Source organism: Anas acuta, chromosome W (assembly GCF_963932015.1).
Source record: "Anas acuta chromosome W, bAnaAcu1.1, whole genome shotgun sequence".
NCBI classification, from domain to species: domain Eukaryota; kingdom Metazoa; phylum Chordata; class Aves; order Anseriformes; family Anatidae; genus Anas; species Anas acuta.
This window is the reverse complement of record NC_089016.1, coordinates 9,273,262-9,297,848: the sequence shown is the minus strand read 5'-3', so window position 1 is coordinate 9,297,848 and position 24,587 is coordinate 9,273,262. Positions and strand designations below refer to the sequence as shown.

Sequence of the window (24,587 nt, the reverse complement as noted above, 5' to 3'; positions counted from 1 at the left end):
CCCCGATAGCCAGGACTGCTGATAAATGATGGATAGGGGCTTGGCCAGCTCATCTGCCAGTTCTCTCAGTACCCTTGGGTGGATCCCATCCGGCCCCATCGATTTGTGGACATCCAAGTGCCGTAGCAGGTCACCAACCAGTTCTTCGTGGATGGTGAGGGCCACATCCTGCTCCCCATCCCCTTCCACCAGTTCTGGGTACTGCGTATCCAGAGAGCAACCGGTTTTGCCGCTAAAGACTGAGGCAAAGAAGGCATTGAGCACCTCCGCCTTTTCCTCATCTCTTGTAACTAAGTTTCCCCCTGCATCCAGTAAAGGATGGAGATTCTCCCTAGTCCTCCTTTTTGTGTTGATGTATTTATAAAAGCGTTTTTTATTATCTTTAACGGCAGTAGCCAGATTGAGCTCCAGACGAGCTTTGGCCTTCCTAATCTTGTCCCTGCACAGCCTCGCTACATCCTTATAGTCCTCCTTAGTGGCCTGCCCAATTTTCCAAAGATTATAAACCCTCTTTTTTCTCCTAAGCTCAAGCCACAATTCTCTGTTGAGCCAGGCTGGTCTTCTTCCCCGCTGGCTCATCTTTGGGCGCATGGGAATAGACCGCTCCTGCACCATTAGGATTTGCCTCTTAAAGAGCGCCCAGCCTTCCTGGACCCCTCTGCCCTTCAGAACCGCCTCCCATGGGACTCCACCAACTAGTGTCCTGAGCAGCCCAAAGTCAGCCCTCCGAAAGTCCAATACAGTGGTTTTACTGGTTCCCTTCCTGGCCCCGCCAAGAATAGTGAACTCCACCATTTCGTGGTCACTCTGCCCAAGACTGTTCCCGACAATCACATCCTCCACCAGTCCTTCTCTGTTTGTGAAGAGAAGGTCTAGCAGGGCACCACCCCTGGTAGGTTCACTAATCAGCTGCGTCAGGAAGCTATCTTCCACTTTCTCCAGAAACCTCCTAGACTGCTTCCTCTGGGCTGTGTTGTGCTTCCAGGATATGTCAGGGAAGTTGAAGTCCCCCACGAGTACAAGCGCTGACGATTTCGCAACTTCTGTCAGCTGCCTGTAGAACTCCTCATCCGTCTCCTCATCCTGGTTCGGCGGTCTATAGCAGACCCCGACCAGGACACTAGCCTTGTTGTCCCTGCCGATCCTAACCCAAAGGGACTCGATCTTGTCATTCCTAGCCTCGAGTTCTACAACATCGAAAGACTCTCTAATATAGAGAGCCACACCGCCACCCCTTCTGTGCTGCCTGTCCCTTCTGAAGAGCCTATAGCCAGGCATCGCAGCACTCCAGTCATGAGACTGGTCCCACCACGTTTCCGTGATGGCAACCAAGTCGTAGCCTGCCCGCTGCACGATGGCTTCCAGCTCCTCCTGTTTATTACCCATGCTGCGTGCATTGGTGTAGATGCACTTCAGCTGGGCCTTTACCTTATCCTCCGGCCTTGCCATTGTTCCCCCTGGCACAGCCCCAACAGTCCTTGCTTCAGCCCCATCCCCCTTCTTACCTAGTTTAAAGCCCTATCTATCAGCCCTGCCAACTCCTGACCCAAGATCCTTACCCCTCTCCGAGAGAGGCCCATCCCATCCGGTGCCATCAGGCCCGGTGTAGCATAGACCTTCCCGTGATCAAAGAACCCAAAGTTGTGCCGGTCACACCAGTCACGAAGCCACGAGTTTATGCGAACAGCGCACCTTTCAGCTTCCATCCCCCCTATCGGAAGGACAGAGGCAAACACAACCTGTGCGCCTGAACCTCTAAGTTGTCGCCCCAAATCCCTAAAGTCTCTTTTGATCGCCTTCGGGCTTCTCTTTGCTACTTCATCGCTACCAGCCTAAAAGACCAATAGCGGGTAGTAGTCAGTGGGCCGTACCAGGCGCTTGACCTTCTTGGCAATGTCCCTGACCCTGGCCCCAGGGAGGCAGCAGACCTCCCTACGGGTAGGGTCAGGCCGACAAATAGGGCCCTCTGTTCCCCTAAGGACAGAGTCACCCACAACAATCACCCTTCTTTCGTTCTTGGTGGAGGCAGTCCTGATGCGTGGAGTTGACCTCCTCACCCTAGGAATCCTCCTGGGAACACTTTCTACCTCTTCCTCAGTTGCTGTTGATCTCTCATTCTCCAGGGCCTCAAACCTGTTTTGTAAGGGCACCTGGGAAGGTGGGGTCGGAAGAGGAGGGCATCGCCTGCGATGTTGCGCAGGGACCTGTCTCCATTCCTCCTCAACTCCCAGGTCCCCTCCCTCTGCCCGACGGCGACTGGGCAGGGTGTCCACCCCCATTTGGGGTGTCTCACCCCGGTACCTCTCCTTGAGGCCCTGCAGGGAGTTGCTCCAGAAGTCTATCTCCCGCTCACACTCCCTGATGGCCCTCAGCCTCTCCACCTCCTCCTTGAGCTCTGCCACCATGTGGATCAGGTCATCCACTTGCTCACACCTAACACACGCAGCGTCTCTGCCTCCTGCCGATGGCAGGAATAGGCTCTGACACTCCCTGCATCCCGTGACCTGAACCGCTGCATTCTTTAGCGGGTACTCGGTCTGGGTGTGTACCGACCTCCTGCAGAGCGCTCCGTGCCTGGTGGAGACCATTATCGCCTAGCTAACGACTGTCGTTAACAGGCGTTCGTGTGGGCGGGGGTAGCTCTCCGCCCTTCCTGCTCGCCCTTCCTGCGCGAACTGCCGCGCCACTCCCTTCTGACGCGCCACGCCCTGTTTGCCCGCCCTGTTCGCCGCGCTCCTGGTCGCTCGCGCTCCCTAAGGGCTGCTTTTGAACGGCCGGGGAGGGGGCGCTGCTGGCTCCGCCTTCGCCTCGTCAGCCTCCCTCACGAGGGCTGCCGGCTCCTGGCGGCTCCCTGAAGTCGGCTCGATGCCGGAAAGTTAGCCCTGCCTGGCCCGATCCCCCGCTCCGCTGCAGAACGCGTCTGCCCCGGAGCCGATCGCCTCGGCAAATGGCTGTTGAAAACAGTTTATAGGCCCTACAAGACTGTTTGAAGTCAGTGTCACAGCAGCCTCAACATTACATGAACCCTCTTACCTCTACAGAGGTAAGCTTCTGAGCTCCTCCTCCCTTCTCTTCCCTCCCCCAGATCTCATGTCTCTCCTGGCCAGGTTACTCCTGACCTCCCCATATCAGTCATCTAACTGAGATCAGCTTTCTGATGGCTTTCATTATATCAAAGTACCTGTCTCACCTCTGCTGGTTACTCTATTCCATACTATTAGACTGCTCTATACTCTACACTCTGTTGGCCATTCTAGTCTGTTGCTATGAAAGCCTCGCATGGGAACCATTACGGCAGATAACTAGAGGCCATGATTACAGACAGGCAAAGGCACTGTGCTGAGAAAAGTCTTGGTTTGTTTTGCTGAAGCAGAAGGCCAAGGCCTGATCCCAGCCACTGGGAGGGGAGATCCTGCACCCCCAGCACCTCCATGTCTCCCTCAGGGCACTTCCTGGAGTCTGTGGGGTAGGACGATGCCCATAATATCATGTGAAGGACAGCATTATGATACCATCCAGCGTTTTCACATGGTTGAAAGGAGAATACATTGTCCCAATGCCACGAGTATGTGAAATATGTTCATCTGATTCGTGTCGATATGGAACAATGCTAGGGCTGCATGGTATGATGAATGTGACCTTCTGGCTTACATACCCTTGGATAACCACACGTCTCAGTGAAACAGAGTGGTTAATGTACACAGTTCTTGTATCTTGCAAAAGAATCGTCTAGCAGTTTGTGTCAATAGAGCGTTTGAAGGGTAAACCTTGAGACTCGGGTCTAGGGGATAAGAGAACAAAGGAGTTTCCAAAAACTGCTGACTTTCGCATGGGACAAGTCTCTGATATCTGGGAGAAGAGAACAAAGGGGTTTCATAATAACTGCTAACTTTTGCATGTGGCACTGCACGGGTCTCTGAGATCCAGCTAAGATATGACCAAATAAGAAGAAGGGGGGAAGATGAAGAACAATCGAAGGACAAAGCCTGGAAGGAAGACTATGAGCCTTCAGTACGAGCGACCCCTCAGAGGAACCACTGGAGACCGATATGCATGCGCACGTGGGGTGGTTTGGATCCCAGAAAACTAATTATAATAACGCTGCCTTTTCCAAAAAGTGGTGTAGAACATGTATTAGCCTAGGAGCATAAAAAACAGCCACCTGATGTAATAGGTGTGCGTCTTGGTTGAGCAGAGACTCCTGGCACACCCAGTGCTGTTTGCTTGCCTCTATTCCTTTAAGAAATTGTAAATTTTAATTGCAATCCTATTTGGGACTCGGTCATTTATTGCAAGTATAACACGTCTCCTCATAAGCCATGGCCAAGGGGACAAAGGTATCAGTGCTGCTGCAGCCTTCCATTCTTGTCAAAGCCCTCTGCCTTCTCCTCTGCAGACTTTCCTATGCTGTTCCACACCTCTCTGAAGGCTGCAGACAGGCACTTCTCTTCCCCACCTTGCTCTCACTCCGATATTCCCATGATTTCAGCGATGCCTCTCCTCTCTCGCCAGCTGTTCCTTCAAACACAAGGGCATGGGCTGGTCCAAACTCCCTCTGGGTGTCCTCTGGACCCACAGCACCAGTGCCAGTGCCTCACTTCCAAATCAAGAATTTCATCTGACTATCCACTCTAAATCTACCCTCTTTAAGTTTAAAACCATTCCCCTTGTCCTATCACTGCACACCCTGAGAAAAAGTCTCTCCCCAGCTTTTCTGTTGGCCCACTTTAAGTACTGGATGGATGCTCTAAGGTCTCCTCAGAGCCTTCTCCAGGCTGAACAACACCAACTCCCTCTGCCTGTTTTAATAGGAGAGGTGCTCCAGCCCCTTGATCATCCTTGTGGTCCTTGATTGGACTCACCCTAATAGCTTCAAGTCATTCTTGTATTGGGAGCCCCAGAGCTGAATGCAGTACTCCAGGTGGTGTCTCATGAGTGCAGGTGGGAGTTTCATGAGTTTCCCACAAGCAACCTCTCAAGCCTGTCCAGTTCCTTACCGCCAAGAAGGAACATGACAACCTATAGCCAGGTCTTCTTCCTGTAAGGGTCCTACTAGGTATGTAGGCAGAGGGGATCTCACAGTCGGCATGGCAACCGAGTGTCTGCTTGTACTGGGTCTGACAGGGATGGAGTTAACTTGCCCTGCAGCAGCCCACATAGTGTTGTGCTCTGCGCAAGGTGAAGTTGCTCAAGGACTCCTAGCTTGGCATCAGCCACAAATGAGCTGAAAATGTGCTCCGTGTCATCATAAAGGGAGATAACTGTGAGGAATGTTTTAACAATTCCAATTCGTGTCCAAAAATTCGTGTCCATAAATTCGTGTCCATAAATTCGTGTCTATAAATTCGTGTCCATAAAGAATAATTCTGTTTGAATCCTGTCTGCCTCTGGGCCCTGCACTGGCAATTTAATTCTTGAACCACAGATGCAGTGTGTCCCAGTCTCCCCCTCATTCTAGTCAATTTATCAAGTCTTCAGAAAACACTCCTTAAATTTATGAACCTGTTTGCTTTTGTTATTCCTGACTTTTAGTTCTAACAGTTATAGGTTTTTTTTTTCTGTCTTCTTCGAGATTGATTTAACACTGCTCTAGATGTTATATAGATGACTGTGAATAGCTGGGAAAGAATGTTTTAATTGCTCGTGAATCGTCAAGCTGTTTGGGAGTTTCAGAACAACTGATAATAACTGGTGACTGCTGGTGACTGTAATGAGATACTATGTGGATCCTTGGTATCTGGCCAGGGGGGCCAAGAGATTAAGAGGAAGAAAAAAGAAGCTGAAGGATGGTTGGGAGACAAGACCTGCAGAGAGTGTACAGAGAGTGTTCCATAAACTTGGAATAGTGCCAAGTGAGTACAAAGGGTGGGAGGAAGACTACGAGCCTTCAGCATGAAAGACCCCTAGAGACCCCCAGAGGAGACTGATGCGCATGCTCCAGTAGGAGGAACTGGACCCCGGAAGCTAATTATAATAATCTATTTTTTTTAGAAGTAGTAATGAATATGTATTAGTCTAGGTGCATAAAAATCAGCTGCTTGATGTAACTGGTGTGCGTCCTGGTGGAGCAGAGACTCCCGGTGCACCCAGCGCTGTTTGCTTACCTCTATTCCTTTATATTCTTTTAATAAATCCTATTTTTCATTTAATCCTAATTTGAATCCTGCGCCATTTATAACAATAACAAATAGGGTTAGTGGTGTTGAGGAATGCTGCTGGTATCTGGCTGGCAGGAGGACTTTGTACCATTAATGTCCAGCAACCCTCCCCCTCACATCATCATCCCTTTCTTCAGTCCAAATCTCACCAGTCTGGCTAAAGGGAGACTGCAGAAGACCATGGCAAAGGCCTTGATAAAGTCCAGGTTCACCACATTGCCTTCTTTCCCCTTCCCTACTGCTTCAGCAATTTCTTTTTTTTTTTCTGCCACATACGTGAAGACGGCTGTGGCAGGACTTTCCCCATCATGTCAGCAGGTGCAGAGGTGACAGTTGCAATTCTCCTCGCCCTTTTATTTATTTATTTGTTTATTTATTGTCATTTCTTAACATGCTTTTAATGCCTGCCTTTTCCAAGTCCCAGAAATCTATGATCCAAATCTCTGACAGCCCAGTCCACAAAGTCATGGTAGTGTGACATAGAGGAGAGGAGCATGTGCATTGAATCTGTGCAAGAGGCATGACAGAAATCTCACAGGGACAACAGGGGTTGTTTCTGGAGTCACACAGGGCAGCGTCAGGGCTCCGTGAGGTGCCTTTGTCTGAGCTGTCCTCCCATGCTCCTCATACACATGGGGCTGTTGAGAGACACAGGTCCCTGCCTTGCACATCCACAGGCAGTGCACTGCAGTGCCTGCAGTGTCCCTCTGGCTCCTGCAACCACTGCCAGAGGCTGGGAGGCACCTTGGCCATGTGGTGCCTCGCCCTGCTCTGCCCTCCTCTGAGATACCCCAAGGCATGAGGAATGGGCACAGAGACCTCGGTTCAAGGAGGCACATCCCAGAGCTGCCTTCAGGTGGCTTCACAGGGGACGTTACTTGGTCTTGTGACACTATCTGTCCAGCTGGCCTTCATGAGACTTCTAGGAATAGCTGATGGCCTTTGTGCTCCTTCGTGTTCATCTCTCCACACACATATGATGTGCCTGCTGGCACCAGCACTGGGTTTCTCTTTCCATGTCTCTTTCCATACACATACAGCAGGCCCTGCTCTTCTGAGTTATCCCATCCCCCGAAGAACAAGTGAGCAATTAGCAATGGCCTGCTCAGTCATTGCTGAGCGTCCTGCCCATACACCCCACAGCTCTGAGCTTGTGATGACACGCTCCAGAGTATGAAAAATTGTCAAAAAGAAAACCATGTTCCTGCAATGCATTATGAGTCATATGTAGAAGACAATGGGCTTTGGCTTATTTTTTTTTTTTTTTTAAAGATATCAGGTCATCAGTTTCCTCAAGGCATCCTTGAGCTCCTGGTTCCTCATGCCATAGATGAGGGGGTTCAGTGCTGAAGGCACCACTGAGTACAGAAATGACACCACCAGGTCCAGGGATGGGGAAGAGATGGAGGGGGGCTTCAAGTAGGCAAACAGGACAGTGCTGACAAACAGGGAGACCACAGCCAGGTGAGGGAGGCACATGGAAAAGGCTTTGTGCCGGCCCTGCTCAGAGGGCATCCTCAGCACTGCCCTGAAGATCTGCACATAGGACACCACAATGAAAACAAAACAACCAAAGACTAAGGAAAAACTGAAAACAAGTAGCTCAAGTTCTTTGAGGTAGGCATCTGAGCAGGAGAGCTTGAGGATGTGGGGGATTTCACAGAAGAACTGCTCCACAGCATTGCCTTGGCAGAGCGGCAGGGAAAATGTAGTGGCCGTGTGCAGGACAGCATTGAGAAAGCCACTGCCCCAGGCAGCTGCTGCCATCTGGGCACAAGCTCTGCTGCCCAGGAGGCTCCCGTAGTGCAGGGGCTTGCAGATGGCAACGTAGCGGTCATAGGCCATGATGGTAAGAATTGAAAACTCTGAACCAAAGAAGAATACATAAAATAGGACTTGTGCAGCACACCTTAGATAGGAGATGGCCCTGGTATCCCGGAGGGCATTGGCCATGGCTTTGGGGACAGTGGTGGAGATGCAGCCCAGGTCGAGGAGGGCAAGGTTGAGGAGGAAGAAGTACATGGGGGTGTGCAGGTGGTGGTCGCAGGCTACAGCAGTGAGGATGAGGCCGTTGCCCAGGAGGGCAGCCAAGTAGATGCCCAGGAAGAGCCCAAAGTGTAGGAGCTGCAGCTCGCGTGTGTCTGCGAATGCCAGCAGGAGGAACTCAGTGATGGAGCTGTTTTTACACATTTATTTCCCCTGAGCAAGGTAGTCTGTCCAAAAGAAGAAGTGACATTGTAAAATTTAAGGACTTCTCTTACCAAAATACTTTGCACGTCTCGTAGAACAGTCACACAGAACACATTCTTTCCCATTCCTTTCACAGGAAGAGCTTTCTGCAGCTGCTTGGCTTACCTCTGCTTGGTGCTCTGAGGGTGCCACAAGAAGCAGGGGGCTGTGCTGTGGGCTCTGCAGCAGTCAGTCCTGGTGTAGACTGGTAAAAGGGAACCCTGAGTGATCTGAGAAGTCCACTGGGCAAGGTCATGTCCTTGTCTGCAGGACAGGAGAAGGTCAAATAACTCCTTAAGAAACAACAAAGGTGGTTCTGTATGCTGAGGTGTGTGAGGTGCCTCAGAGCAGCAGCAATGCTCAAGGAGCCTTAGCCTCTACTACAGATGCTCCTACTCCATTACCATCCTTCTGCCTCAGCACATGGGCAGGAAAATGAAGCAGATTCTAAAAAGTGCACAGCCTTCAGGTAGCTCTTGCCGGGCAGTTCTGCAGTGCAGTGCCCTGGGGAGGTGTGGGGCTGTGAGCAGCCTGCCCCAGGCAGCAGGCTCTGGGCAGCAGCAGGACCCTGCCCTGTCCTGCCCTGCGGTACCAGGGGGGCTCCTTCCACCCACAGCTTCTCCCCGCAGCCCCTGGGCAGCTCCCCGGGCAGGCTGAGTGCTGAGCCTGGCAGGTGGCAGAGGCCCTGCCCCAGCACACAGCCCCTGGGGCACAGCAGGGACCCTGCTCTGCACCACAGCCCTGGACACCCCTGCCTGCACCCTCGGCTGCACAGCCTGCAGCCGGCCCCAAGAGAAGGGAGCCCTCAGGCCCTGCATGCTGACCCTGCAGCACACAAGCCCTGTGTGGCCTTCAGCTCCAACACCGAGCATCCTCCTGACAGCTCCCATCAGCTGAGGGCTGTGCCAGCTCCAGCAGAGCCTGGCAGGCTCTGCACCAAGAGACTTACCGTGGAGAGGTGGCTGGCAAGATTTCTCCCTCTGCCAGCTCTCCCCTGTCTTCCCCCCCACCCTATGCTGCCCTGAACCTCTCTACCCCTTCTCTCCTCTCCCCATGCCAGCTTCACGCAGTGCCCCCAGCAATGCTGTGCCTGGCAGAGGAGCTTGATCTGGGTGGCTGAAGCAGCTTCTCAAGTAGTCCAAGTCTGGTGCAAACTCCAAAGCCTCTCGCAGTGCTAACGGTCCCACTGAGGGACATTACTGTCAAGGCCTCCCCATGGACTTGTTAGAGCAGAAAAGGGCAGGCAGTGATGACAGGGAGACCAAGGCCCAGGAAAGGTGGCCCTGATGCTGAGGAAACCTTGATGTGTCCCATGAAGTCCAACAGTTGGGCCCTGACCCCAGCCTCTGGGAAGGGAGATGCTGTCCCTGCAGTTGGGTTTAGGGCTCTTCCTGGGTCAGTGCACAGTGGGTAAGGGCAGTGCCAAGTACAAGGCTACAGGAGGACATCTCCCAGGCTCCTGGAGGGGGATGAGGAGGCATTGAGGCCCTACTGCTGTAAGGATGAGGTGTCTTCTCATAGGCATCACTAACGGAGACAAGAGCCAGAGCCCAGCAGGCAAAGCTGTTGGCTCTGTCGGGGCTTTCATCTTGCAAAAGATCCTTGACCATAACCACCACACGCTGTCCTATGCTCTCACGTCTGCACCTGTTTCCCTGCAGGACTTAGATACCCACCTTGCTTCCCCACCTTGCTCTCACCTTGCTCTGAGCACCTCCCTGCCTTGACTGATGTCTCCCAATCTGCCCTCAGTAATCCATGAAAAACAAAGCCAGGGTCTGATTCGGACATCCCTAGAGAGGGAGGGAGAAGGGTGAGTGAACCTCTACAACAATTTCGTAGAGGTAAGAGGCTTCAGGTAATGTTGATGCTGCTTTAACACAGAATTAAAACATTGATGTAAGGCCGTTAGCCAATTTTAAAGAGTAACCAGTTTTAAAGAAAACCCACTTTTGAAGAGTTTTAAAGAGTAATCCCTAAACCTAAATGCCACTCCAACACCCTGACAAGAATCCCCTATTCTAATGCTTGAACTCAAAGTATTCCATGAAGCAAAACTCAGCCCATAGTCCTTTGCCCTTGCCTTTACTCTTGTGTTCACCCTAATCCCTGCCTTCAATACTAGCATTAACATGCTCCATTAAACCTAGACTTCTAGGCAGATGTAAAACAAAAAACTGTTCCACAAAGCTTGCCCATAACCTAACCACAGACCTGACACCCTAAACAGAACAGCCCATCTGCTAAATTTCTAATCCAGAAAAGTGAACCCTTGTCTCTAAGGGACTAGAGAAGTCAGCTCTACCTCAGGATCTCCTGCCGCAGCAGCAGGAATGTGGTTGTGGCAGGGACTGTGAGGTCACTTCTGTCTCTGCAGTGGATAGGGGAGCAGCAGGAACGTGTGACAGAAAGGGACTGTGAGGTCACTTCTGTCTGTAGGTGACAGGTCAGCCTTGACATAGACCTGGGATCTGCACTTTTGGGCTGACATCTGGCAGTGGCCCTGCTAGGCCAGCAGAAGGCACCTGCTTGGCATGCTGACTGGGGGATCCCCTCTGCCTCCAGACCTAGGAGAACCCAGACAGAAAGAAGGCCCGCATATGGGTCATCTTGTCCCTTCAGCTTGAGTCCATGACTGGAGAGCAGGAGGCACAAAGCTTGGCTGTGTCTTGCCAAGAAGCTGCAAGAGCAGCAGCCATCCCATTTCTTTAAAAATGCTCATGAGGTGACTTCTGTCTTGTTGATTGCTGCACCCATGGGCTGAGGCCAACTGCATGAAGTTCAACAAGGCCAAGCGCTGGGTCCTGCACTTGGGGCACAAGAACCCCACGCAATGCTGTGGGAAGGGTGGTTGGACAGCTGCCCAGGGGAAAAGGACCTGGGGATATTGGTGGATAGTCGGCCTAGTATGAGCCATCAGTGTGCTGAGTTGGCCAAGAAGGCCTGCCTTGTACCAAGGATACTGTGGTCAACAGATGTAGGGAAGTGATAGTCCTTCTGTACTTGGCCCTGGTGAGGCCACACCTCAAGGACTGCATTCAGCTCTGGGGCTCCCTGTGTAAGAAGGATATGGATCTATTAGATCTGTGCCCCATCCCGTGATGCATTCAAGGCCAGGTTGGATGGACTTTCATCAACCTGGTCTAGTGGAAGGTGCCCCTGCCCATGGGAGGTGAGTTGGAATTATGTGATCTATAAGGTCTTTTCCTACCCGAACTATTCTGTGATTCTGTAAATTTGAAACACAGCTCCATACCAGCTACTAGGAAGAAAAAATAACTCTATCTCAGACAAAACTAAGACAATATCCAGCACGTATTTCATACAATCTATGTCATGCTCAGCTCTGTCAATTTCTGATTTATCACCACCACCTTTCCTGTCTTTCGATATGAACACAAAAATGTCATGACCTTAGTCAATTGGTGTCAATAATAATAGTAATAATAATAATTCCTTTTGCATTCTATTAAATTGCCTTTATCTCAACCCATGAACTTTTTTTTTTTTTTTCCTCTCAGTTCTCTCTGTCCCATTGGATGAATAGATTTGTAGTGCTGAGTTTCCTGCAGGGTCAAACCACAGCAAGTCTTCTTGGTGCCTAGCGTGGAGCACAGAGGTTGAGATGCCAGATCTGACCACAGAGTTTTAAAAATATATTGTTATAAGCATTAGATGAGTTTAACAGTTGCTGATCACAATATTGATCTTTTTGATCTGGGGTCTGTTGTGCTTCTTTTCAGAACTGTGTTGTATAGCACATTAGTAACTTCCATGTCATGCTGTTTATCAGTTCTGGGGGCTGGTTTAAGGTTACTGCCTTGCTGTATTGGATAACACTGACTTCTGATAGGATCAAATTATTGCCCCCTCAATACCTGAGGAACCATCTCTTCATCTCTTGGAAACTACTAAGAATTACAGTCTTTGCCTTTTCTCCTCAGGGATTAAATCTATGCAGGGTGGTGGAGGATGCTTTTCCCCACTTCTTCACTCTCCCTTTCTCCTCCACCTCATGCTTCTCCTCCAGGGTAATTACAATAGCTCTTCAAAGCTTTGAATATCCTTGCGATGGTCAAACCAGCATGTTCCTATTTTTAGGTCTCCTGAATGCCATTCAGGTTTTGTTTAAGTTTAAACAACAACTTAAACGTGCCATCCAGAGATCTGTCCAGAAGCAGGAAAGCTAGGAGTGGCAGGGAGAGTTCGAAGATCTGGGCAGGCACCTACAGCAGTGGACATGTCTAGTGCTTTGGAATTTCACCTCTGAGCAAGTGCAATCTTAAACAAAACTGTGAAATGCTTAAGCGTGTCATCACCCCGGCAATTCCAAAGAGACTCAAAACACTGCAATATGCTGGTGGTTAAGTTATGCTTATGAAGCTACACTCCACACCTCTCCCACCCCTGTGACTTTTCCTGCAGGCACACTCCAGCCCCTTTGACAGGCCCAGAGCCTGTCCAAAGCCACTCCAAACCCTGCAACAGGCCCTACAGGCACTCCAGCTCCTGCAATGGGCTTAAGGTTAAACACATCCCTATAATAGGCCCTATAACAACTCCCAAACCTGCAATAAGCCCTGCAGCCACTCCAATTCCTATGAAAGGCCTCACAGCCAGAACAACTCCTGTGATGGGCCCTGCAGCCACTCCAGCCCCTGCAATGGGACACGTCACTGGGCTAGAGAATGAACCTAAGCCAGCATCTGTTGACTCTACATGCAAGAGGAAAAAATGGGTGTGAAACTCAATTTTTCTTTAGAATGGAAGGAAACCCCTACCCAGACAATAAAAGAGGAAGAAGAAGATGAGGCAGGTTTCTCCAGTGTTGGGCCATCTTGGAAGCAGGAGGACAAAGCAGAAGAAATGACACCGTCTCCCACAGCATTCTCCTCAAGAAACTGGCTGCTCTTGACTTGGACTGGCGCATGCTTCGTTTGGTTAGAAACTGGCTGGATAGACGGGCCCAAAGAGTCGTGGTAAATGGAGTCAAGTCCAGTTGGAGGCCAGTCACTTGTGGCGTCCCCCAGGGCTCGGTGCTGGGGCCGGTCCTCTTTAATATCTTCATCGATGATCTGGACGAGGGCATTGAGTGCACCTTCAGTAAGTTTGCAGATGACACCAAGCTATGCGCGTGTGTCGATCTGCTCAAGGGTAGGAAAGCTCTGCAGGAGGATCTGGATAGGCTGCACCGATGGGCTGAGGTCAACTGCATGAAGTTTAACAAGGCCAAGTGCCGGGTCCTGCACCTGGGGCGCAATTACCCCAAGCAGAGCTACAGGCTGGGAGAGGAGTGGTTGGAGAGCTGCCAGGCAGAGAAGGACCTGGGAGTGATGGTGGACAGTTGGCTGAATATGAGCCAGCAGTGTGCTCAGGTGGCCAAGAAGGCCAACGGCATCCTGGCTTGTATCAGAAACAGTGTGACCAGCAGGGCTAGGGAGGTGATCGTCCCCCTGGACTCGGCTCTGGTGAGGCCGCACCTCGAGTACTGTGTTCAGTTTTGGGCCCCTCGCTACAAGAAGGACATCGAGGTGCTTGAGCGGGTCCAGAGAAGGGCGACGAAGCTGGTGAGGGGCCTGGAGAACAAGTCCTATGAGGAGTGGCTGAAGGAGGTGGGCTTGTTCAGCCTGGAGAAGAGGAGGCTCAGGGGCGACTTTATTGCCCTTTACAGATACCTTAAAGGAGGCTGTAGTGAGGTGGGGGTTGGCCTGTTCTCCCACGTGCCTGGTGACAAGACGAGGGGGAATGGGCTAAAGTTGCGCCAGGGGAGTTTTAGGCTGGATGTTAGGAAGAACTTCTTTACCGAAAGGGTTGTTAGACATTGGAACAGGCTGCCCAGGGAAGTGGTGGAGTCACCATCCCTGGAAGTCTTTAAAAGACGTTTAGATGTAGAGCTTAGGGATATGGTTTAGTGGGGACTGTTAGCGTTAGGTCAGAGGTTGGACTCAATGATCTTGAGCTCTCTTCCAACCTAGACAATTCTGTGATTCTGTGAAATTCTGTGACCTGATCATTTGTGAGCCGCAAGGAGGAGATGTGTGGGAATGCTCTGAGGAGCTCTGCTCTGCCTCAGCATCTGCTGCCCCAGCAGCAGGAATGTGACTGTGGCAGTGACTGTGAGGTCACTTCTGTCTCTGCACTTGATAGGGCAGCTGCAGGAAAACGTGTCACAGAAAGGGACTGGGAGGTCACTTGTGTCTGGAGGTGGCAGGTCAGCCTTGACTTCTCCCTGGGATCTGCACTTTTGGGCTGACATCTGGCAGTGGCCCTGCTAGGCCAGCAGAAGGCACCTGCTTGGCATGCTGACTGGGGGATCCCCTCTGCCTCCAGACCCAGGACGACCCAGGCAGAAAGAAGGCCCCAACATGGGTTGTCCTGTCCCTTCTGCTTGAGTCCATGACTGGGCAGCAGCAGGCACAAGGCTTGGCTGTGTCTCCACAAGAAGCTGCAAAGCCAGCAGCAGGCCCCTGGCTTGGAAGCTGCTGCTGAGGTGACTTGTGTCTGGTTGGCTGAGAAGCTGAAAGGAGCCTGCTGGGTTGGGATGCCTACTTCAGGAGGGGTTTCCACTCTGAGGGAGCTTTCTTTGGTAGTAGGAAAGAGCAGAAGAAAAAACTTCCACAAAGTACACCTTGGAAGTTAAGCATTGGCCACAAGGAGGAAGAAATGTCCCTCAAAGTACATTGCTGTGGTGCCAGAGGTCACCCTCTGATTAGACCGTCTCTTTGTGTTTCAAGGAACAGCTGGTGAGGGCTGACGAGACATCAGTGAAAGCAAGGGATGAACGCAAGATGGTGAACAGAGATGGGTGTCTGAAGACTGCAAGGAAATAGGTCAGACTGTGGCACATGATAGGAAAGCCTGCAGAGGGGAAGACAGAGGGTACTGGTAGAAATGGTAGGCCCAACAGCCCTGAAATTTCTGTCCTCTTGCCTAGAGCTTATGAGGAAATATATTTTATTCATTGTGATGAGGCCTCATCGATTCCTTTCAACCCTGTGCAGCACCTTGGAGGTGTGACACCAGTGTTGTTCTCATGGCATCACACTGCCCACCACATCCCACAGACCCCAGGAAAAGCCTTGAGCCAAACGTGGGGGTGCAGGGTCTCCTCTCACAGTTCTAGGGGTCAGGCATTTGCTCTTCTTCTTCACTAAAACAAACCAAAATTTTCTCAGCACAGTGCTTTGCCTCTCTGTAACCATGGCCTCCAATTAGCTGCCCTAACAAGCCCTGGGGAGGCTTTGTTACTAACAGCCCTCAGTGGGGCCCATTAATACTCCAAGTCACTTCAACTTTTCCTTCTGACTTTACTTGCTCAAGCAGTTACATCGTTCCCCTCTCAGTACCTGAGCTTCATAGACTGAGCACCAAAATACACCATGGAACTCATTAAAATGCAGAAACTCCTAACATCTCTTTGATAGTTGTCTTCAAGCCTTCACGCCTTGTGCAGCTAATTGCAAAGGTTGCAAGATGTAATTAAGGAAGAAGATTTCAAAGAGCAACCAATAAATAGATTTTCTTGTTTCAAAGGCTGAATTTTTCTGCATTTCTGTTTTGAACATCATTCTCCTCTTGCTATTCATCCAGAGTGACTTCTTTAGATACCTTCATCGGGAGGAAGAACAGAGTGTGCTTGTCTGACACTTCCACTGCCAACAGTGGTCTTTGTCCCTGTAAGTGCAGCCCAGCGCAGCACATGAAACCCTTTCTAAGATAAGTCAGGGGTGTGTTCAGAAAATAATAATAAAAAAAAGGAAAGGAAAGGAAAGGAAAGGAAAGGAAAGGAAAGGAAAGGAAAGGAAAAGGAAAAAAGGAAAGGAAAGGAAAAGGAAAGGAAAGGAAAGGAAAGGAAAGGAAAGGAAAGGAAAGGAAAGGAAAGGAAAGGAAAGGAAAGGAAAGGAAAGGAAAGGAAAGGAAAGGAAAGGAAAGGAAAGGAAAGGAAAGGAAAGGAAAGGAAAGGAAAGGAAAGGAAAGGAAAGGAAAGGAAAGGAAAGAAGGAAAGGAAAGGAAAGGAAAGGAAAGGAAAGGAAAGGAAAGGAAAGGAAAGGAAAGGAAAGGAAAGGAAAGGAAAGGAAAGGAAAGGAAAGGAAAGGAAAGGAAAGGAAAGGAAAGGAAAGGAAAGGAAAGGAAACAAAGAAGAAAGAAAAGAAAAGAAAAGAAAAGAAAAGAAAAGAAAAGAAAAGAAAAGAAAAGAAAAGAAAAGAAAAGAAAAGAAAAGAAAAGAAAAGAAAAGAAAAGAAAAGAAAAGAAAAGAAAAGAAAAGAAAAGAAAAAAGAAAAAAGATTGAAATGACCATTGGATCCTGAGAAATTCAGCCTGAATCTCGGTAGACACCTGGACATCCATGGACTATCTTGGATCGTTTGTGGAAACCTCAGGGTGAAATATAAAGAAAATATATCTTTATTGGCTGTAGCTGTACCCATGAGCTTGGACTCTTTTGGGAAATTGTCCCCTTCCAGCCACGGAAACCTACATTGAGTAGAGTGAAAAGACCTGCCCAGTCAATGGAGTAGGGCAAAATCCTACTTCCTGTGCTATAAATGCAGAAGGCAAAAAGAATTGCATTGTGCCTGACACTACTCTGGGACGTGTCACCCAGGTCAGGCAACTTTACCTTAGTGCTGACAAGTCCATCACTAAACCACGCTCCCAAGCTCTACATTTATACCTTGGCTCTCCAGTCGATGACCCAGCTCATGGATGGCAATCAGGGAGTCTCGGTCAGTGTGACACTGCCTCAGGTGCACCACCATGGTAGCCATTGGCACCTGCTGTTCTTCAAACCCTCAGCAAACCCACAACAGAAGGATTCTATGGAAGGCCAAGCAAAGTAGACAACTGTTACATGTCCTTTGTTTCCAAGGCAGCTCTGCCAAAGCCCGACCGGTGGTGCCCTCTTGGAACTCTGAATTCCCTCTCCCAAAACAGTCTATGCCAAGGATGCATATAGCCTCTGGGCCAGAACCAATGGGGTGCTTTTGCCATTCCTTCCCAGTTCAACTCACTTCAGTCTCCAGTACAGTTAACCGTAGGGATGCCCCTGTCATCCAGAAATACAGGTGGGTTCTACTTCTTTCTAGCTTGATGGCATTAGGGTACACTGTGCACCGGTGTCCAGTAGAGCCTGATACATTTGTGGATCTGATATGCCAGGCCATTAAATATACCCAGTCCAGTAAACCCTATTCTCCCTTTCCTCCCCGCCTCCCCCTGGCTTGAAGCAGGATCCTTCTAGTCCTGCTCATAGTATTCATTACTGTGTCTGGTAGACGGCCCAATGGAAAAACGTGCTGCCATAACACAGTAATCCCATGGGGCAGGGGAATAGAGCCGACAGCCAAGGGACACATTTGGGTGTGGAAGGTGGGGCCCAGCAGACACAAGGAGTCAAGGCAGTGGGGTGGGGGAGGCCAGCAGAAGCAGCCCAAGGGGTGGTGCTGCTAGTGAGGACAGGTTTGTGGCAGCAGCCTGAGTGGCAGCAGTCTGTGCGCAGGCGAGGGGAGGCCAGGAAGCGCATGGCAAGAGCGCTGCTGCCAGCAGAGCCAAGGCCGGGGCCGAGCCCAAGGGCAGAGGCAGGCCCAGGGCAGGGGGCTGCAAGGGCCATGCTGAGCTCCCTGCCCCTGCAGCAGCCGCCCTGGCCCTCGGCCTCCTCTGCCCTGCCCCTGCAGCTCTGGGCTCCCTTCGCACAGCCCTGGCTCTGCAGCACCAAGCCCTGCTGGGAGCCCTCCCCTGCATGCTGCCACCGCTCCCTGATGCTGCTGTTGCCCTTTGCCGGGCACTGCCCAGCCCAGCCCAGCCCCTGCCCACCTCTCCCCAGCTCCCTGCCCTCTCCCCAGCCCAGCAGCCCAGGCTGTTCTGGCCCCAGGGCAGAGCCCACCGCAGGCTGCTTCAGGGCTCTGGGCATGGCCACCACAGCCCCAGCCCCTCACAAGGCACCGCAGCTGCTGGCACAAGGGCGGCTCTGGGCATCCCCAGCAGTCCCCACACTGGGGCCAGACCCGGCTCAAGAGATGGAGGTCCGTGAAGCTGCAAGAGCCCTGCTCTCTTGCCTGGGAGATCCCCAGCACACAGTGCCTGTGCCCCGCAGGGCCAGCCCCGCTCCCCAGGCCAGCACAAGAGGCCTGGCCCAGCCACAGAGCAGCAGTGACAAGGCCACGTCCTGCTGCTGGCCATAGCCATGGCTCCAGGGAAGCAGCAGCCCCAACCCGAAGGCAGCAGAGAGGCAGAGACCTGGGGGCAGTGAGGACAGCCCCGAGGGCCACCAGGGTTGCTTCTGCATGTGGCAGCTGGGCTCTTGGTCCTGAGCCCCTCCTGCTGCTAGGGCTGCTGAGACCAGCAAATTCCTGCTGGAGTCTTTATTGAGAGTAGTAAGATTTTTGGTTAAATATACATATATAATTATAATAATTAACTGGTAGGAAACTAAGAGAATTCAGAATGTTCAGAAATAACTTCAGAAGACAGTATAAAAGGAAAATAATACAAAAGATTATCTTAATAGATTTATTTATTTTTTAAAGACTCTTGTTAGGATTGTGGTCCCATTATAAATGATAAAGAGGCCTATACCCAGGGTTTCCTCAAGGCTTCCTTGAGCTCCTGGTTCCTCATGCTGTAGATGATGGGGTTCACTGCTGGAGGCACCACCGAGTACAGAAATGACACCACCATGTCCAGGGATGGGGAAGAGATTGAGCTGGGCTTCAAGTAGGCAAACACAGCAGTGCTGACAAACAGGGAGACCACAGCCAGGTGAGGGAGGCACGTGGAAAAGGCTTTGTGCCGGCTCTGCTCAGAGGGCATTCTCAGCACTGCCCTGAAGACCTGCACATAGGAAAGAGCAATGAAAACAAAACAACCAAACCCCAAAGAAAAACTAAACACAAGTGCCCAAACTTCCCTGAGGTAGGCATCTGAGCAGGAGAGCTTGAGGATGTGAGGGACTTCACAGAAGAATTGGTCCACAGCATTGCCTTGGCAGAGGGGCAGGGAAAATGTGTTGGCTGTGTGCAGGACAGCATTGAGAAAGCCACTGGCCCAGGCAGCTGCTGCCATCTGGGCACAAGCTCTGCTGCCCAGGAGGCTCCCGTAGTGCAGGGGCTTGCAGATGGCAACGTAGCGGTCATAGGCCATGACAGTGAGAAGGGAATACTCTGCTCCAACCAAGAAGAAGAAAAAGAAGACCTGTGCAACACATCCTTGATAGGAGATGGCCCTGGTGTCCCAGAGGGCATTGGCCATGGCTTTGGGCAGAGTGCTGGAGATGCAGCCCAGGTCGAGGAGGGCGAGGTTGAGGAGGAAGAAGTACATGGGGGTGTGGAGGCGGTGGTGGCAGGCTACGGCGCTGAGGATGAGGCTGTTGCCCAGGAGGGCAGCCAGGTAGATGCCCAGGAAGAGCGCAAAGTGCAGGAGCTGCAGCTCGTGTGTGTCTGTGAATGGCAGCAGGAGGAACTCGCTCACAGAGCTGCTGTTGGGCATTTGCTGGCTCTGGACACAGTTGTCTGCTGAAGAGGAGAAGGCAGAACAAATTTACAACAATTTACAACAATTTACAACAAAGCAGAGGAAAACCTACTACAAGCCTTAAAGCACCACTCCACCTGTGCCTCTCTCTTTGCAGGAGAACGTCTCTGCAGCTCTCTTGCTTGGGCTCTGGCTGGTGCTGGTTGAGAGTGGCACCGGGAGCACAGGCTGCTGTGGGCTTTAGATGAGTCCTTCCTGCTGTGCAGCAGGAAGGAAGCAGGAACATGTGGGAAATTCAAATTCAGTCCACTTCTCAGGTCAATGAGATTTGCAGTGTTGTTGGAAACAACTCATCTGTGTCCAGAGTTCAAGAAGCCATTACCCACTACTCTTGTTCTAAGCTGCCCTGTATCTCCCGTCTTTGAGATGCAGGACCATCCCACTCCGTTTTTTCCCTGAGAAGAAACTGGAGAAAGCTGAGGGCAGAGAACCCCAAGTCCAAGTGCAGCTGGATAGAAAACTCAGCTTGTCTCTGGGGTACTGAGCAGGACCTCGGCTCTTCCTGCTTCACTTCACACTATGCTGCTCACAGACAGCCATCCAGCAGCACAGACAGGGCCTTAGCACGTAGGTGTCGTGTTCTTGTGTCACCAAGCACAAGGGCCAGGCCTTGACCTCCAGCCCCTGGGAAGGGAGAACCTTTCCCTTCCCACCTTGCTCCGGGCTCTTCCTGGGGCAGTAGGAGATGTGCAGGAGAATGGTACGACCCCTGCCTGGTTCTTCAGGGGAATAAGGAAGCCCTGGTACTTTAGCAATGAGCTGTCTCCTCATAGGCCTCAGTGACAGAGACAACAACCACAGGCATGGACACAAAAATCTCAGTTTGTTGGGACTTTCAGCCTTGCCTATTTCCTTGCTCCTCTGATGACCAGAGTATCTTAGTGTCTTCCAGACCTGCACCTCTTTCCCTGTTTCCTGTAGACATCTATTTGTGTGATGTCACATCAGGTCTTAGCTGAGTAGCTCATACGAGATCCCTCGTGGTGCCCAGACCCTCCTCCTCCTGGGCACTGCTCACTCAGCAGGGTCCCAGTCTGCCCTGATGTGTGGGGTTACTCTTCCTCTGGTGTAGGACAAAGCTCTTCTCTTTGTAAATGTCAAGGTGTTCCTTTAGGCAAAATCCTGCAGTTTCTCAAGCTCCCCCTGCACTGATGCTCCATTCTGTCAGCCATTCATGGCTGCAGGCAGATGGTTCAATTTTCGTGTGATTGTGCTATTTCTGACAAGACAGCAGCATCAGGAGTTGCAGGAAATTTTGGATAACACAGGAGTAACCAGTTGAATGGAATTGCTGCACAGAGTCACAGAAGGGTACGGGATGGAAGGCTGCCAGGTTCCACCGCTTCCCTGCTTCCTTCTCATGCATGCTGTCAGTTTGTCTGGAGCTGTGTCCTGAATGTTCTGGGGTTGTGCAGGTCAAAATTAGAAGGACCAAAGCCCAGCTGGTGCTAAATCTGTCTATTACTGTCAAAGACAATAAAAAACTCTTTATATAAACACTTTAAATAAAGAAGGATTAAGGAGCATCATCATTCTTGTTAGATGTTGGGAAAATCTGGTGCTGGTCTGGAGATAAGGTAGAGGCTGAGGTACTTATGCGGGCCCATGAAGACCCATCTTGGGACCTTCTTTCTGCCTGGGTTCTCCTGGGTCTGGAAGCAGAGGGGATCCCCCAGTCAGCATGCCAAGCAGGTGCCTTCTGCTGGCCTAGCAGGGCCACTGCCAGATGTCAGCCCAAAAGTACAGATCCCAGGGAGAAGTCAAGGCTGACCTGCCACCTCCAGACACAAGTGACCTCCCAGTCCCTTTCCATGTCACGTTCCTGCTGCTGTGCTATGAACCACAGAGACAGAAGTGGCCTCACAGTCCCTGCCACAGTCACATTCCTCCTCCTGGGGCAGGAGATCCTGAGGCAGAGCTGACCTCTCTCTAGCCCCCTAGGTGCCTGGTTTTCAGTGTCCCCGAGCCCTGCCTGCCCTCCTCCTACCACGCGCCATCAGGCGGCTGCAGCAGAGAGGACCCACAGCCAGCCCCTGGCTGGGCTCTGCCACCCGCCTCTCCAGTGCCATCCCTGCTGCCTTGGGGTGCTCTGTGAGGTGCTGGGTGACCTCACAAGGCCTGCTGGCCAGCACATCTCCTGCCAGGCAACCAGGCCGTAAAGCGACAGGGACCTCACCACATCCCTTCCATTCCCCTCTCTTCCCTCATCCTTGGCCTTGTCTCTGGTGGCATGAGCAGCCTTGGGAGGGGCTTCCTGGCCTCCCCTTGATACTGAGCTGAAAGGCAAAATGGTCTCTTCCTTGACAGAACAATGGCTTCAAATTTGAAAAGCTTCATTAGGAGATAGGTGAAACTTTTACTAGGTTCTGTTAGAGAGAAGGAAATTTAGAAGCATTCACCCCTGATGTTACTTTAGTCACTGATTAGTCAGCTTTATCTATAAGAGCCTACAGACTTGTATCTCAGACTGAGGGCAAGGTGACCCAGGCCTAGAGCATGTGTCGGAAGATTAGGTGAGAAACTCATGCTATGCATATATCCTTGGATGTGTAAGGAGGTGGCTGGGAAGATTTCTCCCTCTGCCAGCTCTCCCCTGCCTTCCTATTAAAGGCTGCCCTGAACCTCTCTCCCCCTTCTCTCTTCTCCCCATGCCAGCTGCACGCAGTGCCCCCAGCAATGCTGTGCCTGGCAAAGGAGCCTTATCTGGGTGGCTGAAGCAGCTTCTCAAGTAGTCCAAGTCTGATGCAAACTCCAAAGCCTCTCACAGTGCTAACGGTCCCACTGAGGGACATTACTGTCAAGGCCTCCCCATGGACTTGTTAGAGCAGAAAAGGGCAGGCAGTGATGATGGGGAGACCAAGGCCCAGGAAAGGTGGCCCTGATGCTGAGGAAACCTTGATGTGTCCCATGAAGTCCAACAGTCGGGCCCTGACCCCAGCCTCTGGGAAGGGAGATGCTGTCCCTCCAGCGGAGTTTAGGGCTCTTCCTGGGTCAGTGCACAGTGGGTAAGGGCAGTGCCAAGTACAAGGCTACAGGAGGACATCTCCCAGGCTCCTGGAGGGGGATGAGGAGGCATTGAGGCCCTACTGCTGTAAGGATGAGGTGTCTCCTCATAGGCATCACTAACGGAGACAAGAGCCAGAGCCCAGCAGACAAAGCTGTTGGCTCTGTCAGGGCTTTCATCTTGCAAAAGATCTTTGACCATAACCACCACATGCTGTCCTATCCTGTCACGTCTGCACCTGTTTCCCTGCAGGACTTAGATACCCACCTTGCTTCCCCACCTTGCTCTCACCTGAGCACCTCCCTGCCTTGACTGATGTCTCTCAATCTGCCCTCAGTAATCCATGAAACACAAAGCCAGGGGCTGATCCGCACATCCCTAGAGAGGGAGGGAGGAGGGTGAGTGAACCTCTACAACAATTTCGTAGAGGTAAGAGGCTGCAGGTAATGTTGATGCTGCTTTAACACTGAATTAAAACATTGATGTAAGGCTGTTAGCCAATTTTAAAGAGTAACCAGTTTTAAAGAAAAGCCAGTTTTAAAGAGTTTTAAAGAGTAATCCCTAAACCTAAATGCTACTTCAACACCCTGAACTGTGTTGTATAGCACATTAATAACTGTCTGTCTTCCATGTCATGCTGTTTATGAATTCTGGGGGCTGATTTAAGTTTACTGTTTTGCTGTACTGGATAACACTGACTTCTGATAGGATCAAATTATTGCCCCCTCAATACCTCAGGAACCATCTCCTCATCTCTTGGAAACTATTAAGAATTACACTCTTTGCCTTTTCTCCTCAGGGAGTAAATCTATGCAGGGTGGTGGGGGATGCTTTTCCCCACTTCTTCACTCTCCCTTTCTCCTCCACCTCATGCTTCTCCTCCAGGCTAATTACAATAGCGCTTCAAAGCTTTGAATATCCTTGGGATGGTCAAACCAGCATGTTCCTATTTTTAGGTCTCCTGAATACCATTCAGTTTTTGTTTAAACAATTACTTAAACGTGCCATCCAGAGATCTGTCCAGAGGCAGGAAAGTTAGGAGTGGCAGGGAGAGTTTGAGGATCTGGGCAGACGCCTAGTGCAGTGGGCATGTCCAGTGCTTTGGAATTTCACCTCTGAGCAAGTGCAGAGTCCTAAAAAAACTTGTGAAATGCTTAGAAATTTGTGTCATCACGCCGGCAATTTCAAAGAGACACAAATCACTGCAATATGCTGGTGGTTAAGGTATGCTTATGAAGCTACAGTCCACACCTCTCCAACCCCTGTGGCTTTTCCTGCAGTCACACTCCAGCCCCTTTGACAGGCCCAGAGCATGTCCAAAGCCACTCCAAACCCTGCAACAGGCCCTACAGGTACTCCAGCTCCTGCAATGGGCTTAAGGTTAAACACATCCCTATAATAGGTCCTATAGCCCCTCCCAAACCTGCAAGAAGCCCTGCAGCCACTCCAACTCCTCCAAAAGGCCCTGCGGCCAGAACAACTCCTGTGATAGTTCCTGCAGTCACTCCAGCCCCTGCAATAGGACACATCACTGGGCCAGAGAATCAACCTAAGCCAGTATCAGTTGACTATATACAACAGAAAATAGTGGGTGTGAAACTCAGTTTTTCTTTAGAAAGGAAGGAAACCCCTACCCAGACAAGAAAGGAGGAAGAAGAGGATGAGGT

The 24,587-nt window shown here is 51.0% G+C and overlaps 1 protein-coding gene across 1 annotated transcript; it reads right to left on the bottom strand.

The window, feature by feature from the left end:
• Window positions 1–7,313: 7,313 nt before the first annotated feature.
• On the bottom strand, window positions 7,314–8,348 carry LOC137846754 (olfactory receptor 14J1-like). Its single transcript, XM_068664863.1, has one exon. It carries the CDS (start codon window positions 8,346–8,348, stop codon window positions 7,434–7,436), a length of 915 nt encoding a protein of 304 aa, XP_068520964.1. The 3' UTR covers window positions 7,314–7,433.
• Window positions 8,349–24,587: the final 16,239 nt, after the last annotated feature.